This window comes from Mesoplodon bidens (assembly GCF_964165515.1).
Source record: "Mesoplodon bidens genome assembly, chromosome: 7".
NCBI lineage: Eukaryota > Metazoa > Chordata > Mammalia > Artiodactyla > Ziphiidae > Mesoplodon > Mesoplodon bidens.
In genome coordinates, this window is record NC_138164.1 from 69,364,144 (window position 1) to 69,383,341 (window position 19,198).

General features: G+C 38.9%; 1 protein-coding gene across 3 annotated transcripts in view; it reads right to left on the minus strand.

Annotated features, from left to right (window-relative positions):
- Window positions 1-19,198, minus strand: part of CCDC90B (coiled-coil domain containing 90B) — a 54,561-nt gene that overhangs the window by 17,954 nt on the left and 17,409 nt on the right. For 2 of the 3 annotated variants that reach the window (XM_081239506.1, XM_081239504.1), the window contains exons 2-3: window positions 3,909-4,028; window positions 1,204-1,307 (exon numbers count right to left, since the gene is read on the minus strand). In XM_081239506.1, the coding sequence (XP_081095632.1) occupies window positions 1,204-1,307; window positions 3,909-4,028 (224 nt within the window). The remainder of the gene's footprint in view (window positions 1-1,203; window positions 1,308-3,908; window positions 4,029-19,198) is intronic. The other variant, XM_081239505.1, reaches the window with a different exon arrangement.

A 19,198-nucleotide genomic window follows, 5' to 3' on the forward strand; every position in this document is an offset into this window, starting at 1 on the left:
ATACATAATTAATTGGACATTACAGTAAAAATCTTTTAAAAATTTTGCTGTTTCATGACCTTTAATGACATTTTATGCAAGAGCTCCTAATTTTTTTTTTTTTTTTTTTTTTTTTTTTGCTGTACACGGGCCTCTCACTGTTGTGGCCTCTCCCGTTGCGGAGCACAGGCTCCGGACGCGCAGGCTCAGTGGCCATGGCTCACGGGCCCAGCCACTCCGCGGCATGCGGGATCCTCCCGGACCGGGGCACGAACCCGTGTCCCCTGCATCGGCAGGCGGACTCTCAACCACTGCGCCACCAGGGAAGCCCTGAGCTCCTAATTTTATGTAAGAAAGAAATCCTAATATTTCTCTGCTGTGAATATTTATCTGAAGAAGAAATCCTAAATTTTAAAAATTAAAATTAAAAAAATATAACCAGAGAAAGAAAACAGATTCTTAAACACAGTAATTAATTCATGATTGACAGATTATGAATTATTATTCTACAGTTAAGTTCATTTAGCTTATTCTATCCTTCATATAAAATTATTGCTTTTTGTCCATAGCACCACAATGACAACTCTTGCAAATTACTGAACCTCTCTGATGCTTTCTTCAGTGGTAAAATAGAATAATTCTACCTACTTTTCAAGGTTGTTAGAGAGATTAATAAGATCATATATGAGCAGCCCCCAGCACTGCCTCTCACTTCTTAAGTTCTTAGTAAATGGTATTACTTGGCATTTAAGGATTCAGGTATCTGGTCAGATTAAAGCATCTTAGCCAGGTGATTTATGAACTCCTTCCCAGCCATGTATGTAAGTCCCTTCCAGCTTTCCAACTTTGTGAAAATTAACCAGAACATACACATGACTGCAGTAAACTGGTCAGCTCTTCTACTGTGGTGGGCTTTCTATGTGGAAAAAGTTGTTTCACTAACAACCTACCACCATCCCATGACTCAAATAATATAATTATCTTACACAATGAAAGATCTGACAAAAGTTTACTCTGTGTTACCATAATTTTGTGATGACTATTCTAACTCCTCAGTCTCTCTGGATACTGACTTTGCTACACGTTTTTTTGTTTTTGGTTCCTTTAGAGAGAATAATAAGGAAGATGCAGGTGTGTTTAGAAGGGGGGTGGGTAAACAGAGATGCAGTTATGAAAAAGATTGTCTAATGAAACTGTCAGAAGTGATAAAAATGAAAACATTACCTGTTGAGCTTGAGTGACCATCTCCTTATAGATAGTATCGAGGCTGACATTTGATAAAATGGTTAATGCTGATACAATTGTTTCTGCTTGTGCTTTGTCAAATCCTACAAGCGGCAAATAGGTATTTACATTTTTTAAAAAGTGCACATCCTTCTCAAAATAGACAGCTAGAATAATTTCTATCATTTAAATTTTCATGCAGTTGACTCTTTAACACATGGATTTGAACTGAGTGGGTCCACTTAGATGTAGATTTTTCTCAATAGTAAATACTACCATACCACACAACCTGTGGTTGGTTGAAGCTGCGGATGTGGAATTGCGGATACAGAGGGCCACTATAAAGTTACATGCAGATTTTTGACTACACAGGCAGTCGGTGCCCCAACCCCTGTGTTGTTCAAGGGTCAACTGCAGTCTTTAAAAAAAATGGTTATAATAAAAAATCGACACATTATGCTAAATTACTCTCAAAAAAGCACTCTCCAGTTTTAATTCCACTGATCCATTTCCCCACATTTACATCAACATGGGTTTACTAGTCTTTTTTGAGTGTATAATTGGCATTAAAATGGTATTGCATTATTATTTTAATTTATACTTAAAATTTGCATTTCCTTGATTAAGCATCTTTACATATATTTATTGGTAATTAATTTTTCTGTGAGCTGTTTATGGCCTTTGTCCATTTTTCTATAAAACTGCTTAACTTTTCTTATTGATTCATATGAATTCTTTGTATATTAAAGCAATAGGCTCACTGTCATATGTGTTGCTAACATTTTTAATCTTACGGATCATATCCTTTGATACACAGATTTAAATAAATATTTCTGTAGTAACATCTGTCAGTCTTTACTTTACTTTCATTGCTTTTGAGTTTTGTCTTGCTTCCTTACTCTAAAAGTCAAAAAATATTTCTATATTATAATAATTTTTGTAGTTTCTTTCTTTTTTTTTACATTTAGCTTTTAATCAATCTGGAATTTATTTTTCAGTAAGGGAATCTAATCTATTTTTTCCAATGGCTAGTCATTTATCATAGCTCATTTATTAAACAGTTCTTCCTTTCCCTAATTTGTAATGCCTTCTTTATTGCTTTCTAAGACACAACGTTTCTGAATGCCATTCTATTGCATTACATCAACTCTTCTATTCCTAGTTTCATATACTTTAAATAACTGTTTTGACATCTGGTAATTTTTTGTGACTGTTCTTTGATTTTCTTTTTTTCTATTCTTAAACATTGTGCTTGTACTTCCACATAAACTTTAGTATCAGCCTAGAAACTACAGTTGTTTTTTTACATAATTGGAATCATTCTGCACATGTATCTTGAGCATTTCTCACATCAGTAAATATTCTTCAAGCTATACCATTTTCGTGACTAAAATATTCTATTTTACGGATGGCTCATATTTAAATAGTGACTTTTTTAACATCTTTATTGGAGTATAATTGCTTTACAATGGTGTGCTAGTTTCTGCTTTATAACAAAGTGAATCAGTTATACATATATCCCCATATCTCTTCCCTCTTGCATCTCCCTCCCTCCCACCCTCCCTATCCCACCCCTCTAGGTGGTCAAAAAGCACCAAGCTGATCTCCCTGTGCTATGTGGCTGCTTCCCACTAGCTATCGGTTTTACATTTGTTAGTGTATATACATCCATGCCACTCTCTCACTTTGCCCCAGCTTACCCTTCCCCCTCCCCATGTCCTCAAGTCCATTCTCTAGTAGGTCTGCGTCTTTATTCCTGTCTTGCCCCTAGGTTCTGCATGACCATTTCCTTTTTTAGATTCCATATACATGTGTTAGCATACAGTATATGTTTTTCTCTTTCTGACTTACTTCACTCTGTATGTCAGACTCTAGGTCCATCCACCTTACTACAAATAACTCAATTTCATTTCTTTTTATGGTTGAGTAATATTCCATTGTATATATGTGCCACATCTTTATCCATTCATGCAGCTCAATATCAAAAAAACAACCCAATCCAAAAATGGGCAGAAGACCTAAATAGACATTTCTCCAAAGAAGATATACAGATTGCCAACAAACACATGGAAGAATGCTCAACATCATTAATCATTAGAGAAATGCAAATCAAAACTACAATGAGGTATCACCTCACACCGGTCAGAATGGCCATCATCAACAAATCTACAAACAATAAATGCTGGAGAGGGTGTGGAGAAAAGGGGAACCCTCTTGCACTGTTGGTGGGAGTGTAAATTGATACAGCCACTATGGAGAACAGTATGGAGGTTCCTTAAAAAACTAAAAATAGAACTACCATACGACCCAGCAATCCCACTACTGGGCATATACCCTGAGAAAACCATAATTCAAAGAGTCATGTACCACAGTGTTCATTGCAGCTCTATTTACAATAGCCAGGACATGGAAGCAACCTAAACAGTGACTCTTAATTGTTCATAATGGTGATGTTGTCTTTTTTTCTGTTGTTCTATTTTTAATTTTTTTTATTAGTTTCTGCTTTATAACAAAGTGAATCAGTCATACATATACATCTGTTCCCACATCCCTTCCCTCTTGCATCTCCCTCCCTCCCACCCTCCCTATCCCACCCCTCCAGGCGGTCACAAAGCACCGAGCTGATCGGTGATGTTGTCTTGACTAGGTAAATTGTTATGAGTGCTGTTGATATTCTCCTTTCAAAAGGGACCCATGTTTCTCACCATGAGATTCCAAGTCCTGAACCAATGCATGCGTATCAAACGTCAATTTCCTTTGTTCTAAAGGAGTTATGTCCACTGGCCTCATATCATATTGTTCCTTGGTTGCGGTGGTGAAGAAATCTGAAAAGAGAAGGCAGTTGTTTTTGTAGTAACTAATAGAAGCGTCACATTTTAGCTTCCAAAGCATTTCCCCCCATCTATTTGTAATACAGTTCCAGCTCTTCTACTTGGGAATTCTGTAATTTCAAGCAAGATAAAGGACTTATCTGAGCCCCTGATTCTTTTTTTTTTTTTTTTTTTTTGGCCACGCCGCGCAGCATGCAGGATCTTAATTCCCCGACTAGGGATCGAACCCACACCCGCTGCATTGGGAGGGTAGTCTTAACCACTGGACTGCCAGGGAAGTCCCTGAGCCCCTGATTCTTTTATTTGAAAAGTCTCTAGCATTATTCTGTACATAGTAAACATTCAGTAAATGTTTGCTGTCTTTTAGTATTCCAAAATTTTAAGAGTCAGTCTAACATCATGACATAATATACATCAAAAGCTTTGGGTATTGCTGGCGCATCTGTAATTACTGGAGAGCAGAAACTGTCCAGCAACTCTCCTTCTTGCTCAGAAGTTTTTCACAGAGCTGTGATAATTTTTATACATATACCCCCATCTAAAGTAGCTTTCTGTCCTCCCACTCTTATATATCCACAGTTTATTTCCTACACAGTTCTCAGTTCTAATCTGAAATTATCTTGTTTACTGCTTGTCTCTCTGAACCAGAATGTAAGTGCCATGAGGCCTGGACTGTGTTTTTCATCTGTATCTTTAGCACCTAAAACAGTGCTTGGCAAATAGTTGGCTCACAATATTTTACTGTTGAATCAATCAGTGAATCGGATTTTAAATCCGGGAGTATTTAGTGGTATCAACACTAAAGACCTAGGACGTTGTTCTCATTTTTGAAATAAATGTCCTATTTCAATAAATTCCCAAGTTTTAACCTAGACACAGAATGGTTCTTTTCCATCTACTGCTGATGAATTTATTAAAAAGTATTTTCTCTGGGGGAGAACTCTGTCTATATACAATTTTATTGCCATTACTATGTATTAAGTAAAATAACTGCTAATTAGTATAAACTACTAATCAAACACAAGGTACTATACTAGATACTTTATATACTACCAAGGCATCGTGGTATTATTCACCTTTTTATGTATTTATTTATTTTTAATTAATTAATTTTTTTTGCAGTACACGGGCCTCTCACTGTTGTGGCCTCTCCCGCTGTGGAGCACAGGCTCCGGATGCGCAGGCTCAGTGGCCATGGCTCTCGGGCCCAGACGCTCTGCGGCATGTGGGATCTTCCTGGACCGGGGCATGAACCCGCGTCCCCTGCATCAGCAGGCGGACTCTCAACCACTGCGCCACCAGGGAAGCCCTATTCACCTTTTTAAATCAAGCCTAGGAAAGGTAAAGCCTAAGGTTTTGCCTAAGGTCTTGCCTAAGGTCATAGAGTCTCTGGCAGAATCAGGATTCACATCCAGGTCTTCTGACTCCAAATCTCATGCTCTCTTACCCCATGCTGTCTTTTTTATCCTAAGCCACTTAAGACATCTAGATACTTAAAAGACAAAGCTGCAACTTTAGGTATTACTTTTCTGCTAGTATAGTGTAAGGCAAATGTGATTCCTTCCTATATAACTTTCTAGTCAAGAAACATCTGAGTGCCAGGCACTGTGTTAGGCACAGTGATGAGCAAAACCAGACATAACAGATGTCTTCATTGACTTTATAGACTAATAAACAGGAAACAGATTTTTTTTAAAAAAATCTAAACATAAACTCTAAATTCAAATAATGAAAGAGTAATGTCTAGTCCTTTAGATTAATTCATTCAAGTACTCAGATGAATTCTGGTTAACCAGAAATAAAAGGAAGCAGATGTAAAGGTGGATCAATTTTGAACACACACACGCTCATTAGCACAGAGGTCAGCAATCTTTTTGGCTTTGAGTGGCATCTAGAAGAGTTAAGCAATGTGCCTGTGGGTCAATATTAAACCTAAGGAGGGAGAGAAAAATAAAATTATAGGAAAAAGAGAGGCAGATTTCTATAACAACTGCATTAGGAACAATGATTGGTACCCTTAGTTACCTATCCTTGATTAGAAGTTGATTCAGTTGATTAGAAGTTCAGTCTTTTGGGCCTCCCTGGTGGCGCAGTGGTTGAGAGTCCGCCTGCCGATGCAGGGGACGCGGGTTCGTGCCCCGGTCTGGGAGGATCCCACATGCCGCGGAGCGGCTGGGCCCGTGGGCCATGGCCGCTGAGCCTGCGCATCCGGAGCCTGTGCTCCGCAAGGGGAGAGGCCACAACAGTGAGAGGCCCACATACCGCAAAAAGAAAAAGAAGTTCAGTCTTTTATTTGGGGTTTAGGGGGAAAAATCAGTAATAATATTTATACATGTTACTATTTTCACACCTATTACTTTATCCTTAAAATTCTCATGTTGTGGATGAGGAAAACTGAGGCTCAGAGGAGCTAAGTAATTTGAGATCTTATGGTCTCAGAGCAAGGCATATTAGTACACAGTTCCTCTGACTTCAGTCAACAAACTTTGAATACCTTCCACAAAGAGAAGCTTCCTACTTGTTGACTGAAAAAAAAAAAAGTGCAACCTAAAAGTTCAGAATTATGTTTTATTCAGTGGATTTTCTGAGGACTTAAGCCTGGAGGACAGCCTCTCAGATCGTCTGAGAGACTGCTCCGCAGAGGTAAGGGAGGAGCCAAGATATACAGGAGTTTTGCAACAAAAACCAGGTAGTTGGAACATCAAAAGATTACTGTTAAAGAAAACCAGACATCTCAAGTTAATGAATTTAGCGCTTTTCTATGTATGGGAAGATGCAAGGGTCTGGGCTCACTGAAATCATTCCTTTGATATGCACCTTAACTATCTAGGACCGGTGTCTTGCTTTTCTCCATCCTGAATCCCCTCAGAGTGCATAGCTGAGGGTGGCTGCAGTGGCTGGTGGCTGCAGCATCCTTCATTTACTGATATGGCAGGCAACATTTTTCATCCACAGTGCCTCGCCTTGCTCATAAATCCAACTATCATTTGGGAAGCATTTCATGACCAATTTTGTCCCATGGTGCTAGGAGGGCTCATTCCTAGATCAGGTGAAGATTCTGTTGATAGGCTATACTCAATGTGTTAATTTTTGGATTAGGCCCTGTTGATAATCTGAACTTCTCTGGATCACCTGTCTTACTAGTCTGTTTTGATCCAGGAAATGTTTTCCCTTGTTGCTTCTTCCCTTAACTAGAGTTGTACTATTACAGTTATTTTATGTAGGTTATGTATATATAATCAACGGTCTGAAGACTTTTAGCCATCATTAATTTTGTTGGAGACCTGGTTACACACTGGGTAATGCAAGAGACAACATTTTTTTTTTCCTGGCCACGCTGTGCAGCTTGTGGGATCTTCCCCGACCAGGGATTGAACCTGTGACCTCAGCAGTAAAAGCTTGGAGTCCTAACCACTAGACCACCAGGGAATTCCCCAGTAGACAGTAATCTTATAAAACAGGATGTAGGTAACACAACTAGTACAGCTTTATACATTAATAAAGTCACAGTACAGCAGAGAGAGACAGAAAACATAAACAAATTGAAAACAAGGAGAAATTAAAGCAATGATTAGTATAACTAGTTGTAATCTGGTTGCAATAAACCATCAAGTTCACAGGGGAGCCAGCTGGAGAAGCCAAATTCTGGAAGGATCAGGCAGAGAGAAAGTGATATATATTTCATCTTTTACAAAGGTATACTTTATCAACTTGTTGTAGGTCATAGCATAAGAGGAAAGCTTTTCCTGTTTTCCTGGAAAACAAGGATTAAAATCCAGTGTATTTCAGAAAAAGTGATAAAATTATAAATCATATTCATCAGTTCATTTAGTCTCATGTAATTAATTCCTGAAGATCTGAATGCAGTCATCAGGTCTCCCATCCGAATTCTGTAATTTCTTACCCAGTTCAGTGGTATGATCTGAAAATTATCAGAAACTTATATTTGTCAAAAAGTCCTTTTTACGAATCTTCCTTAAAATCTTCATTTTATAAAAGCATCAAACAATGATTGTTTACAAACGACAAGACTTAAAATGGCACGGTTAAAGATCTGATTACAATGCAATTGACAAGAAACTTGGATACTTCTGTGCCACACATTTTAAGATAATTAGACTTATGACTGATAACATTATACCAGGGCACATCAGATTTTTAGGCATTCCATATAAATTTTGGAATATCTGTATTAATGACATTTATCTATACACTACAACCTATGGTTCATTTCCAATCACTTAATGATGCTTCTCAAGTAATTTAACATACCAAATATGACTAATTAGTTTAATATTCTTCTCTGAGATGTCTCAGGGTTCCTTCAAAGCATCCCAGAGTTAGCTGGAGGTCAAAAGAACTTTAGTTAGAATTTCATATTTGGGGGACTTCCCTGGTGGTGCAGTGGTGAGGAATCCGCCTGCCAATGCAGGGGACACAGGTTAGATTCCTGGTCTGGGAAGATCCCACATGCTGTGAAACAACTAAGCCCGTGCACCACAACTACTGAGCCTATGCTCTACAGCCTGTGAGCCACAACTACTGAGCCCACGTGCCACAACTACTGAAGCCCGTGTGCCTAGAGCCCTGCTCCACAACAAGAGAAGCCACTGCAATGAGAAGCCCGCACACCACAACGAAGAGTACCCCCCACTAGAGAAGCCCGCGCACAGCAACGAAGACCCAATGCAGCCAAAAAAAAAAAAAAAAAAAAAGATGTTAGCGGAACTATTAAAAAAAAAAGAATCTCATATTTGGGAAGTTTGTCAAAAACATCAAAAAGGTTTCAAAACACTTAGTCAAATAGGATCATAGGTCATTGTGAAACAGTACTTCAAAAAACAAATACAGATCACTTAAAGGCAAAGAAACTCACACAATCTGTTACCAATAGCAATACTCCAAGAAAACTTTGTTCTCTTAACAAAGAGAGGAACCAAATCCAGTTTTGCACCAGCCTACTTTTAATAACAAAATCCATTTACCTAATTAAATTTAATCTAATCCCAGCCTGACTATGTACAAAACTCCTTTTTCAGGGCTCCCTTTCTACATACCTTCTAAGACTTTTTGTATACGTATTAGTTTATCCTATATTTTTCCATCCAAAAATAACCAGTTCTAGGACAATCATTTTTTCCCCTTAACAAAATGTATTTTCATTCCTCACACCTTCTTTTGCTGAAAACACCCATCCTACTTTCCTTGCATATTGAAATGTTTCCCTTATTGTTTTTAGTAACTTTAATTACATGTGCCGCCTTTAACCCTTAAAAACCTTACTCTCTACCAAAAATCAACAATCAGCAAGTAACTGTAAACTGTCATACCAGCATTTCCTTATTGGAATACCCTATAACCTCTAGAAACATATAATATAATTTCTTTCCTCAATGTGGTATAAGATATGGGTCTAATAAACCCAAACATCTTTAGTTTCCCTCTCGTAAGGAGACAAAAGTAGGTAAATTTAGATCTGTTTAGCAATTACTGTTCCAGTATTTTATATTTGAAATGACCTGGATATTCAGTGAACTGCCATCATTTAATTTAACTTAGCAAAACTCAACTTATCTGGAGAAACTATTTTAAATAGACATACCCCAAACATAATTATTCCTAAAGAGTTCACCTAAAAACTCTTATCCCATTCCCCTTTATTTTATAACTTATGAAAATACTACCATACCAAGTTAAAAAAAAATTTTTTTTTTTTTGGCTGACAAACTCTGTATAACAGAAATAACATGAACATGTTGACCTTCGGTAAACTTACTTTTATTATAAAAGTAAGATATGTCTACATTGATTAAACCAGCAAACTTAAGCTAGCTTTAATACCAGACGTTAATTTAATATTGAATATTTCCTAGATCACGTGACCCTGAAATTCCTTCTGGCCAGTTTCTTTCATATTTAGAAATATTTAATTTGTAAGCACTTACTTTTAAGTCAATTAAATAGAGCTCTTTATAAATTTAATTTTGATAATATTTCCCAGAGGTAGAGATATTTCATACATATGTCTACACAGACACATAAACAGACAAATTTAGAGATCTCATAGCTTCACTTTAAAAACTTAATTATGATTCATGTACTACAATGTAAATTTACTAGTTATTTATAACAGTTGGAGTAAGTTAAATTTCTTTGCTCAGATGACAAAGACTTTACTAGTTGTGGAAAAGACTTTTAATATTTGTATTTGTCCTTGATAAACCCTTAAGGAGGCTATGAATTAGATTTTGGCTGAGGGAGCCGTTCCAGTGGTTTGAGTTTAAAAAGGCCACTTTTTTCCTTTTTCCCTCGTTGGTTTCAGGTTCTGAAACCTGACTGAGCTAATTAGGTTCAGTCTCAGATCATTGTGAGCTGTATTTACATTTCTGATTTATAGAGATTTGCAAGACAAAGATGTTGCTTTTAATTCCACAAAGAACAGGTCTGTCACCTAAATGATATTAAAAGATTAATTTGCCCAACTATGTTTTCTTTAATTTCCTTTTTTATATCAGTGAGACGATTTCCAACTAAACTGCAATTCAGGAGTTCTGTGTTCTAGGATTTCAGGGCTTAATTTATCATGCCTTAAAAAGCTTGCATAAGGCATTCATCAAAGGCCCTCTTTCTCAGTTTTACTTTATACTGTATGGGCTCAGGTAATGCTACTGGTTTCCTTTACCATGTTTAATTAATATTTCCTGAGGGGCAAATTCATATGCCCTGCCTTATAATACCAAGCAGGGGAAGCATTCACCAGTGAAACATGTCTATTCCACGATATAATTAAGCAAAAGAGATGTAACCATCTTATATAAAGCCCACTTAAAATGGGTACATTTTTATAAATTTTCATCTCAATTCTATCAACTTTTATTCTTTTAACTTTAGTTTCCATTAGGACCCAATCAACAAGTGTAGGTCTTACAAGGAGTCCTAGAAGCCTTTCTTTTTATCCTGACCATTATATCTATTTTTGTATAAAAGGGTCTGGGATCCCCAGTGGGGGGTTGAGCCAAGGGTTTCAAAAGCCCTTTTCTCAATCTTTTAACTTTATTGGCCTGTTGCCCCAAGTAACTGTTGGTCAGGTATCTGGGTGTAATTTTCTTCCAGCCTTTTAAATATATAAATACATAAATATAAACAAACAAATAAATAAAACACTGAGGTAAATGGAGTGGACTTGTCTGGGGCCCTGTAATGTTAGGGACAGCAAGGGATCCCTTTGGCTCATCCAACCTCAGGTAGCGCTGTATCAAACCTTTGATTTAATCCCATTAATTTCCATTTTATTTACTCCATTTAAAAATAACCATCTAAAGATTTCTTTATTAATTTGGGACATGTCCCTTTAAAATTTCCACCTGATTGGGAAAAAGTCTCTAGAATTTCCCTTCAGTTTTTTTTCCCCCTGTTAATCAACCTAGTTAACATGAATTATTCTAATGTTTTTAGTAGCATCTGTAAGACCCACTGAGGGGAAGTGGAGACCGCAAACAAGGCTTCCCAAACCATTTGTATTTTTAGTTTGTTTTAAACTAAGGGAGTTTTTAGGTTAACCACTGCCACCTAAAAACTGGCATTTGCCATCTGCCTCTCTAAGGATTAAGTCACTAGTCACTGCAGTCACTGACCTTCAACACACCCTGAAAGGAGTTCAGGGCGGAGATCAGGAATGAGGCACTCTGTGTTCTGGGAAAAATTGACAGAACAGGCCTTCAGATAGTTAAGATATTTTCAGGAGAAGATTTTATGAGCCCAAATTCTTGTATCTTTTCATATTTAGAAAAGCACTAAAGTCATCAAGGGAGACATATGCTTCTCATGACCAGCAGTAACCTGCAAAAATGTGTGCCGGACTATATCCCCCTTCACTAAAATCATATATATACTGGCCTTTCCCTCTACCTCTTTGGAGCAGTTCCTCAGAGCTATCTGAGAGGCTGTCTCCTGGGCTGTAGTCCTCATTATGCCCCAAATAAAACTTAATCCACAACTCTCATGTTGTGCATGTTTTTTTCAGTCAACACCATTATATGTATTTCCCACCTTTTAATTTGTTCCCCCCCATAGGTATCAATAAAACAGCTGTTTATAATGAGCTCTCTAAAAATTTACCAATTGAAGTTTCTCAAATTTGAAGGATCCATCATCTAGCCATTAATGAGATATATATTAATAGTGACTCAAACCAGTAAGATGCAAGAGGCTTCCCCGCAAGAGAGTGCAAAAGATGGCCCCTAAACAGGATCCAGAAAGTTTACTCCCCAAAAGAGTTAAAGTAAAAGACTTCATTGTACAGGTTGACTCAACAAAGGTTAAGATGGCAAAAAGCCCCTGAGAGGTGGTACAGTCACACAAAAGACTGCTCAGAATCCCAGTCTATTCGATAGGTTGCCAAATGTATACCATATGTGCACCTTTTGGATGGCAGAGACCAAGTTCTCAAAACATACACACAAACACAAACACACACACACACACACACACACACACAGATGAAGATCAGGTAGTACATTTACATTTCAAAGACACAGGAAGAGAAATGCAAGTTCCCCCTAGAAGGGCTTTTGTTTAAGGTCAGAATTCTGAAAAGACATTTTTATCAGGCTGGCTTTTTCTAACTTAACTGTGCATACAAAAAAAGAGCTCCATCTTGGGAGAGAGTGGCCAAGATGGTGGAGTAGAAAGACCCTGAGCTCATCTCTTCTCACGAGCATAGCAAAATCACAACTATCTGCAGAGCAACCACTGATGAAAAAGACTGGAACCTACCAGAAAAGATCTTCTACAACTAAAGTCATAAAGAAGGAACCACAACAAGATGGAGAGGAGTGGTGAACACATAATATAATCAAATCCCATCTCCACAAACTGGAGAATAATTGTATTGCAGAGGTAATCTCACAGGAGTGAGATTTCTGAGCCCTACATCAGGCTCTCCAGCCCAGGGGTCTGACACCTGTAAGATGAGCCCCCAGAGCGTTTGACTTTGAAGGCTAATGGGGCTTAACTGCAGGAGCCCCGCAGGACTTGGAGGAATAAGAGACTTCACTCTTAAAGGCCCACACAAAAATCTCATGCACACCAGGACCCAGGGCAAAGCAGTCACTTGATAGGCGCGTGGGCCAGACCTACCTGCTGGTCTTGGAGAGTCTCTGGGAGAGGCGGTGAGGCTCACCCTGGGGACATAGGTACAGGTGGCAGAAACTGGAGAACATTCAGCTGTGTGAGCACTGCTGCTGCTGGCAGCTGCTATCTTGGCTCATTAGCCAAGACCTAGTACCACCCAACAGCCTGCAGGCACCAGTGCTGGGAAGTCTCAGGACAAACAACTAACTGGGCAGGGACATGGCTCTACCCATAAACACTGAAGCTGCCTAAAGACTAAAAAGCCCACAGCCACCTCTGGACACACCCCTAGACAAAGCCCAGCCAACAGGAGGGCCAACTCCCAGCTCCAACCACCAGTGGGCAGGCACCAGTCCCTCCTGCAAGAAGCCTGCACAAGCCCTTAGACCAGCCTCACACACCAGGAAGCAGACACTAGAAGCAACAAACCTACGATCCTGCAGTGGAGGCCAGACCCTACCCTGGGGCCAGCTGGGTCCTGGCCCTACCCACTAGCAGGCCAATGCAAACTTGGGAACACCCTGGACCCCAGATTCAACAGTGTCAGGAACTGGCCCCACACCAACAATCTGAAATGAACTCTGGGATCCCTGGGCCCTGAAGCCAGACTCCAGAACCAGCTCTGCGTGACAGTAGCCTGGCACTAACACCAGGATCTGGCTTCACTTGCCAGTGGGTGGGCAACAGCTCAGGAGACTTTGGCACCCTGACTCCACCTACCAGTGAGTGAGCACTAGCCTTGGGACCCCTTAGGATTCTGCGACCATCCATGTCGTGACCAGGCCCCACTAAATAGCAGCTAGCAGCATCCACACAAGGCAGGCTGTGGCAACCAACTAGATTAGGGGCCAACCAAACCTACCAGACTGCCCACACAGCCCTCTTAGGGGGAACTCCTAGAGCATATAGCTTAGGTGACAAGGGAGGAGTGCACCGCTGGGATGCACAGGATGCCGCCTACAGAGGGCCATTTCTCCAAGGTAACTAACCTGCCACATACATAAAAATACAAATAGCAAGTCAGACAAAATGAGATAGCAGAGGAATACGTGCCTGATGAAGGAACAAGATAAAACCACAGAAGAAGTAACTGATGTGGAAATAGGCAATCTATGCAAGAAAGAGTTCAGGGTAATGATTGTAAAGATAATCAAAGAACTCGGGAGGAGAATGGATAAACAGAGCGAGAAGTTAGAAGTTTTTAATGAAGAGGTAGAAAATACAAAGGACAACCAAGCAGAGATGAAGAATACAATAACTGAAATGAAAATTACACTAGAATGAATTAATAGTAGACTAAATGATTCAGAAGAACAGATCAGTGAGCTAGAAGACAGTGTAAATCACTATAGCTGAACAGAAAAAAGAATGAAAAGAAATGACAGTTTAAGAGACCTCTGGAAAACATCAGCACAATAATATTGCATTATAGGGGTCCCAGAAGGAGAAGACAGAGAGGGCCTGAGAAAATATTTGAAGAGACAGTAGCTGAAAACCTCCCTAACCTGGGAAAGGAAACAGTCATCCAAGTCCAGGAAGTGCAGAGATTCCCATAGAGGATTAACCCAAAGAGGAACACACCAAGACATACTGTAATCATAATGACAAAGTTAAAGATAAAGAGAGAATACTAAAAGCAGCAAGGGAAAATCAACAAAAAACATACAAGGGAGCTACCATAAGGCTATCAGCTGATTTTTCAGCAGACCTCTGCAGGCCAGAAGGGAGTGGCACAATATATTTAAAGTGATGAAAGGGGAAAACTTACAACCAAGAATACTCTACCCAGCAAGGCTCTCATTCAGACTCGATGGAGAAATCAAAAGCTTTACAGATAAGCAAAAGCTAAAAGAATTGAGTACCACCAAACCAGCTTTACAAAAAATGATAAAGGAATTTCTCTAGATGATAAAGACCACCTAGAAGCTAGAAACAAGAAAACAACTAGAAACAAGAAAATTACAAAATGAAAAAGCTTACCAGTAAAGGCAAACATACAGTAAAGGTAGGAGATCATCCACACACAAAGCCAGTAGGGAGTTTAAAAGACGAAAGTGGTAAAATCATGTGTATCCACAACAAGCAGTTAAGGGATACACAAAACAATTAAATGTAAAATATGATATCAAAAACAGTAATTGTGGGGACTTCCCTGGCAGTCTAGCGGTTAAGACTCTGCGTTCTCAATGCAGGGGGGCATGGGATTGATCCCTGGTCAGGGAACTAAGATCCTTCATGCCGCGCAGTGCGGCCAAAAAACCCCAAAAGCAATACCAAAAACAAACGAAAAAACTCCTGGTAATTGTGAGGGGAAGAGAGTACAAATGAAGGGTATTTAAAATGCATTTGAAATTAAGAGAGCAGCAACTTAAAACAATCATCTATATACATAGACTGCTATACAAAAACCTCATGGTATCTGCCAACCAAAAACTTATAATGGATCTACACACAAGAAAGAAAAAGGGGACTTCCCTAGTGGCACAGTGGTTAAAAATCCGCCTGCCAATGTAGGGGACACAGGTTCCAGCCCTGGTCTGGGAAGATCCCACATGCTGTGGAGCAACTAAACCCGTGCACCACAACTACTGAGCCTGCACTCTAGAGCCCACAAGCCACAACTACTGAAGCCCATGCGCCTAGAGCCCGTGCTCCGCAACAAGAAAAGCCACCGCAATGAGAAGCCCACGCACCAAGACGAAGAGCAGCCCCCACTAGCCATGACTAGAGAAAGGCTGCACACAGCAACGAAGACCCAATGCAGCCAAAAATAAATAAATAAATAAACTTATTTTTAAAAAGAAAAGAAAAAGGAATCCAAACACAACACTAAATATAGTCATCAAATCACAAGAGAAGTGAACAAAAGAAAGGGGAAATAAAAGACTTACAAAAATCCAGAACAGTTAATAAAATGGCAATAAGAACATATATATAGTTAATTACCCTAAATGTAAATGGACTAAATGCTCCAACCAAAAGATACAGACTGGCTGAACGGATACAAAAACAAGACCCGCATGTATGCTAACTACAAGAGACTCACTTTAGATCTAGAGAAACATACAGACTGAAAGTGATGGAAAAGGTATTCCATGCAAATGGTAATCAAAAGAAAGCCAGAGTAGCAATACTTATATCAGACAAAACAGACTTTAAAATAATGACTGTCACAAGAAACAAAGAAAGACACTACAAAATGATCAAAGGATCAATCCAAGAGGAAGATATAACAACTGAAAATATATATACACGCAACATAGGAGCACCTCAAAATATAAGACAAATATTAACAGACAAAGGAGAAATTGACAGTAACACAACAATAACGGGGACTTTAACGTACATGTTACATCAATGGACAGATCATACAGACAGAAACACAGGCCTTAAATAACACATTGGATGAAATGGGCTTAATTGATATTTATTGAGCATTTCACCTGAAAGAAGTAGAATAAACATCCTTTTCTCATGCACGTGGAACATTCTCCAGGACAGATCACATGCTAGGCCACAAAACAAGCCTCGATAAATTTTAAAAATTGAAATCATATCAAGCATTTTTTTCTGACCACAACACTATGAGACTAGAAATCAACTACAAGAGAAAAACTGCAAAAAAACACAAATATGTTGAGGCTAAACAATACGCTACTAAACAACCAATGAGTCACTGAAGAAATCAAAGAGGAAATTAAAAAATACCTGAAAAAAAGGAAAATGACAACATGATGATCCAAAACCTATGGATGCAGCAAAAGCAATTCTAAGTGATACAAGCTTACCTCAGGAAACAAGAAAAATCTCAAATAACCTTATGTCTAAAGCAACTAGAGAAAGAATAAACAAAACCCAAAGTTAGTAGGAGGAAAGAAATCATAAATATCAGAGCAGAAATAAATGAAATAGAGATGAAGAAAACAATAGAAAAGATCAATGAAACTAAAGCTGGGTTCTTTGAAAAAATAAGCAAAATTGATAAACCTTTAGCCAGACTCATCAAGAAAAAAAAAGGAGAGGGCCCAAATCAATAAATCAGAAATGAATGAGGAGAACTTACAACCAAAACCACAGAGATACAAAGGACCATAAGAGACTACTACAGGGAACTATATGCCAATAAAGTGGACAACCTGAAAGAAATGGACAAATTCGTAGAAAGGTACACTCTCCCAAGGCTAAACCAGGAATAGAAAATATGAACAGACCAAGTACCAGTACTGAAAATAATTAACTAAAAAACTCCTGGGCTTCCCTGGTGGCGCAGTGGTTGAGAGTCCACCTGCCAATGCAGGGGACACGGGTTCGTGCCCTGGTCTGGGAAGATCCCACATGCCGTGGAGCGGCTAGGCCTGTGAGCCATGGCCGCTGAGCCTGTGCGTCCGGAGCCTGTGCTCCGCAACAGGAGAGGCCACAGCAGTGAGAGGCCTGCGTACCGCAAAAAAAAAAAAAAAAAAAAAAAAAAGAAAACCAAAAAACTCCCAACAAACAAAAGTCCAGGACCAGATGGCTTTACAGGTGAAATATACCAAACATCTGGAGAAGAGTTAACACCTACCCTTCTGAAACTGTTTCAAAAAATTGCAGAGGAAGGAACACTTCTGACCTCCTTCTATGAGACCACCATCACCCTGATACCAAAACCAGACAAGGCTATCACAAAGACAAAAACCACATTCACTGAAAGATAAACAAGATGAAAAGGCAGAAGGCTATGTACCAGATGAAGGAACAAGATAAAACCCCAGAAACACAACTAAATGAAGTGGAGATAGGCAACCTTCCAGAAAAAGAATTCAGGATAATGATAGTGAAGATGATCCAGGACCTCAGAAAAAGAATGGAGGCAAAGATTGAGAAGATGCAAGAAATGTTTAACAAAGACCTAGAAGAATTAAAGAACAAACAGAGATGAACAATACAATAACCGAAATGAAAAATACACTAGAAGGAATCAATAGCAGAATAACTGAGGCAGAAGAACAGAGAAGTGACATGGAAGACAGAATGGTGGAATTCACTGCTGCAGAAGAGAATAAAGAAAAGAGAATGAAAAGAAATGAAGACAGTCTAAGAGACCTCTGGGACATTAAACGCAACAACATTTGCAATATAGGGGTCCCAGAAGGAGAAGAGAGAGAGAAAGGACCCGAGAAAATATTTGAAGAGATTATAGTTGAAAACTTCCCTAAGATGGGAAAGGAAATAGCCACCCAAGTCCAGGAAGCACAGGGAGACCCATACAGGATAAACCCAAGAACAAACACGCCAAAACACATAGTAATCAAATTGGCAAAAATTAAAGACACGGAAAACTTATTGAAAGCAGCAAGGGAAAAACAACAAATAACATACACGAGAACTCCCATAAGGTTAACAGCTGATTTCTCAGCAGAAACTCTACAAGCCAGAAGGGAGTGGCATGATATACTTAAAGTGATGAAAGGAAAAAACGTACAACCAAGATTACTCTACCCAGCAAGGATCGCATTCAGATTTGATGGAGAAATCAAAAGCTTTACAGACAAGCAAAAGCTAAGAGAATTCAGCACCACCAACCAGCTCTACAACAAATGCTAAAGGACCTTCTCTAAGTGGGAAACACAAGAGAAGAAAAGGACCTACAAAAACAAACCCAAAACAATAAAGAAAATGGTCATAGGAACATACATATCGATAATTACCTTAAACGTGAATGCATTAAATGCTCCAACCAAAAGAAACAGGCTTGCTTAATGGATACAAAAACAAGACCCATATATATACTGTCTACAAGAGACCCACTTCAGACCTAGGGACATATACAGACTGAAAGTGAGGGGATGGAAAAAGATATTCCATGCAAATGGAAATCAAAAGAAAGCTGGAGTAGCAATACTCATATCAGATAATATAGACTTTAAAATAAAGAATGTTAAAAGAGACAAGGAAGGACACAACATAATGATCAAGGGATCAATCCAAGAAAAAGATATAACAATTATAAATATATATGCACCCAACACAGGAGCATCTCAATACATAGGGCA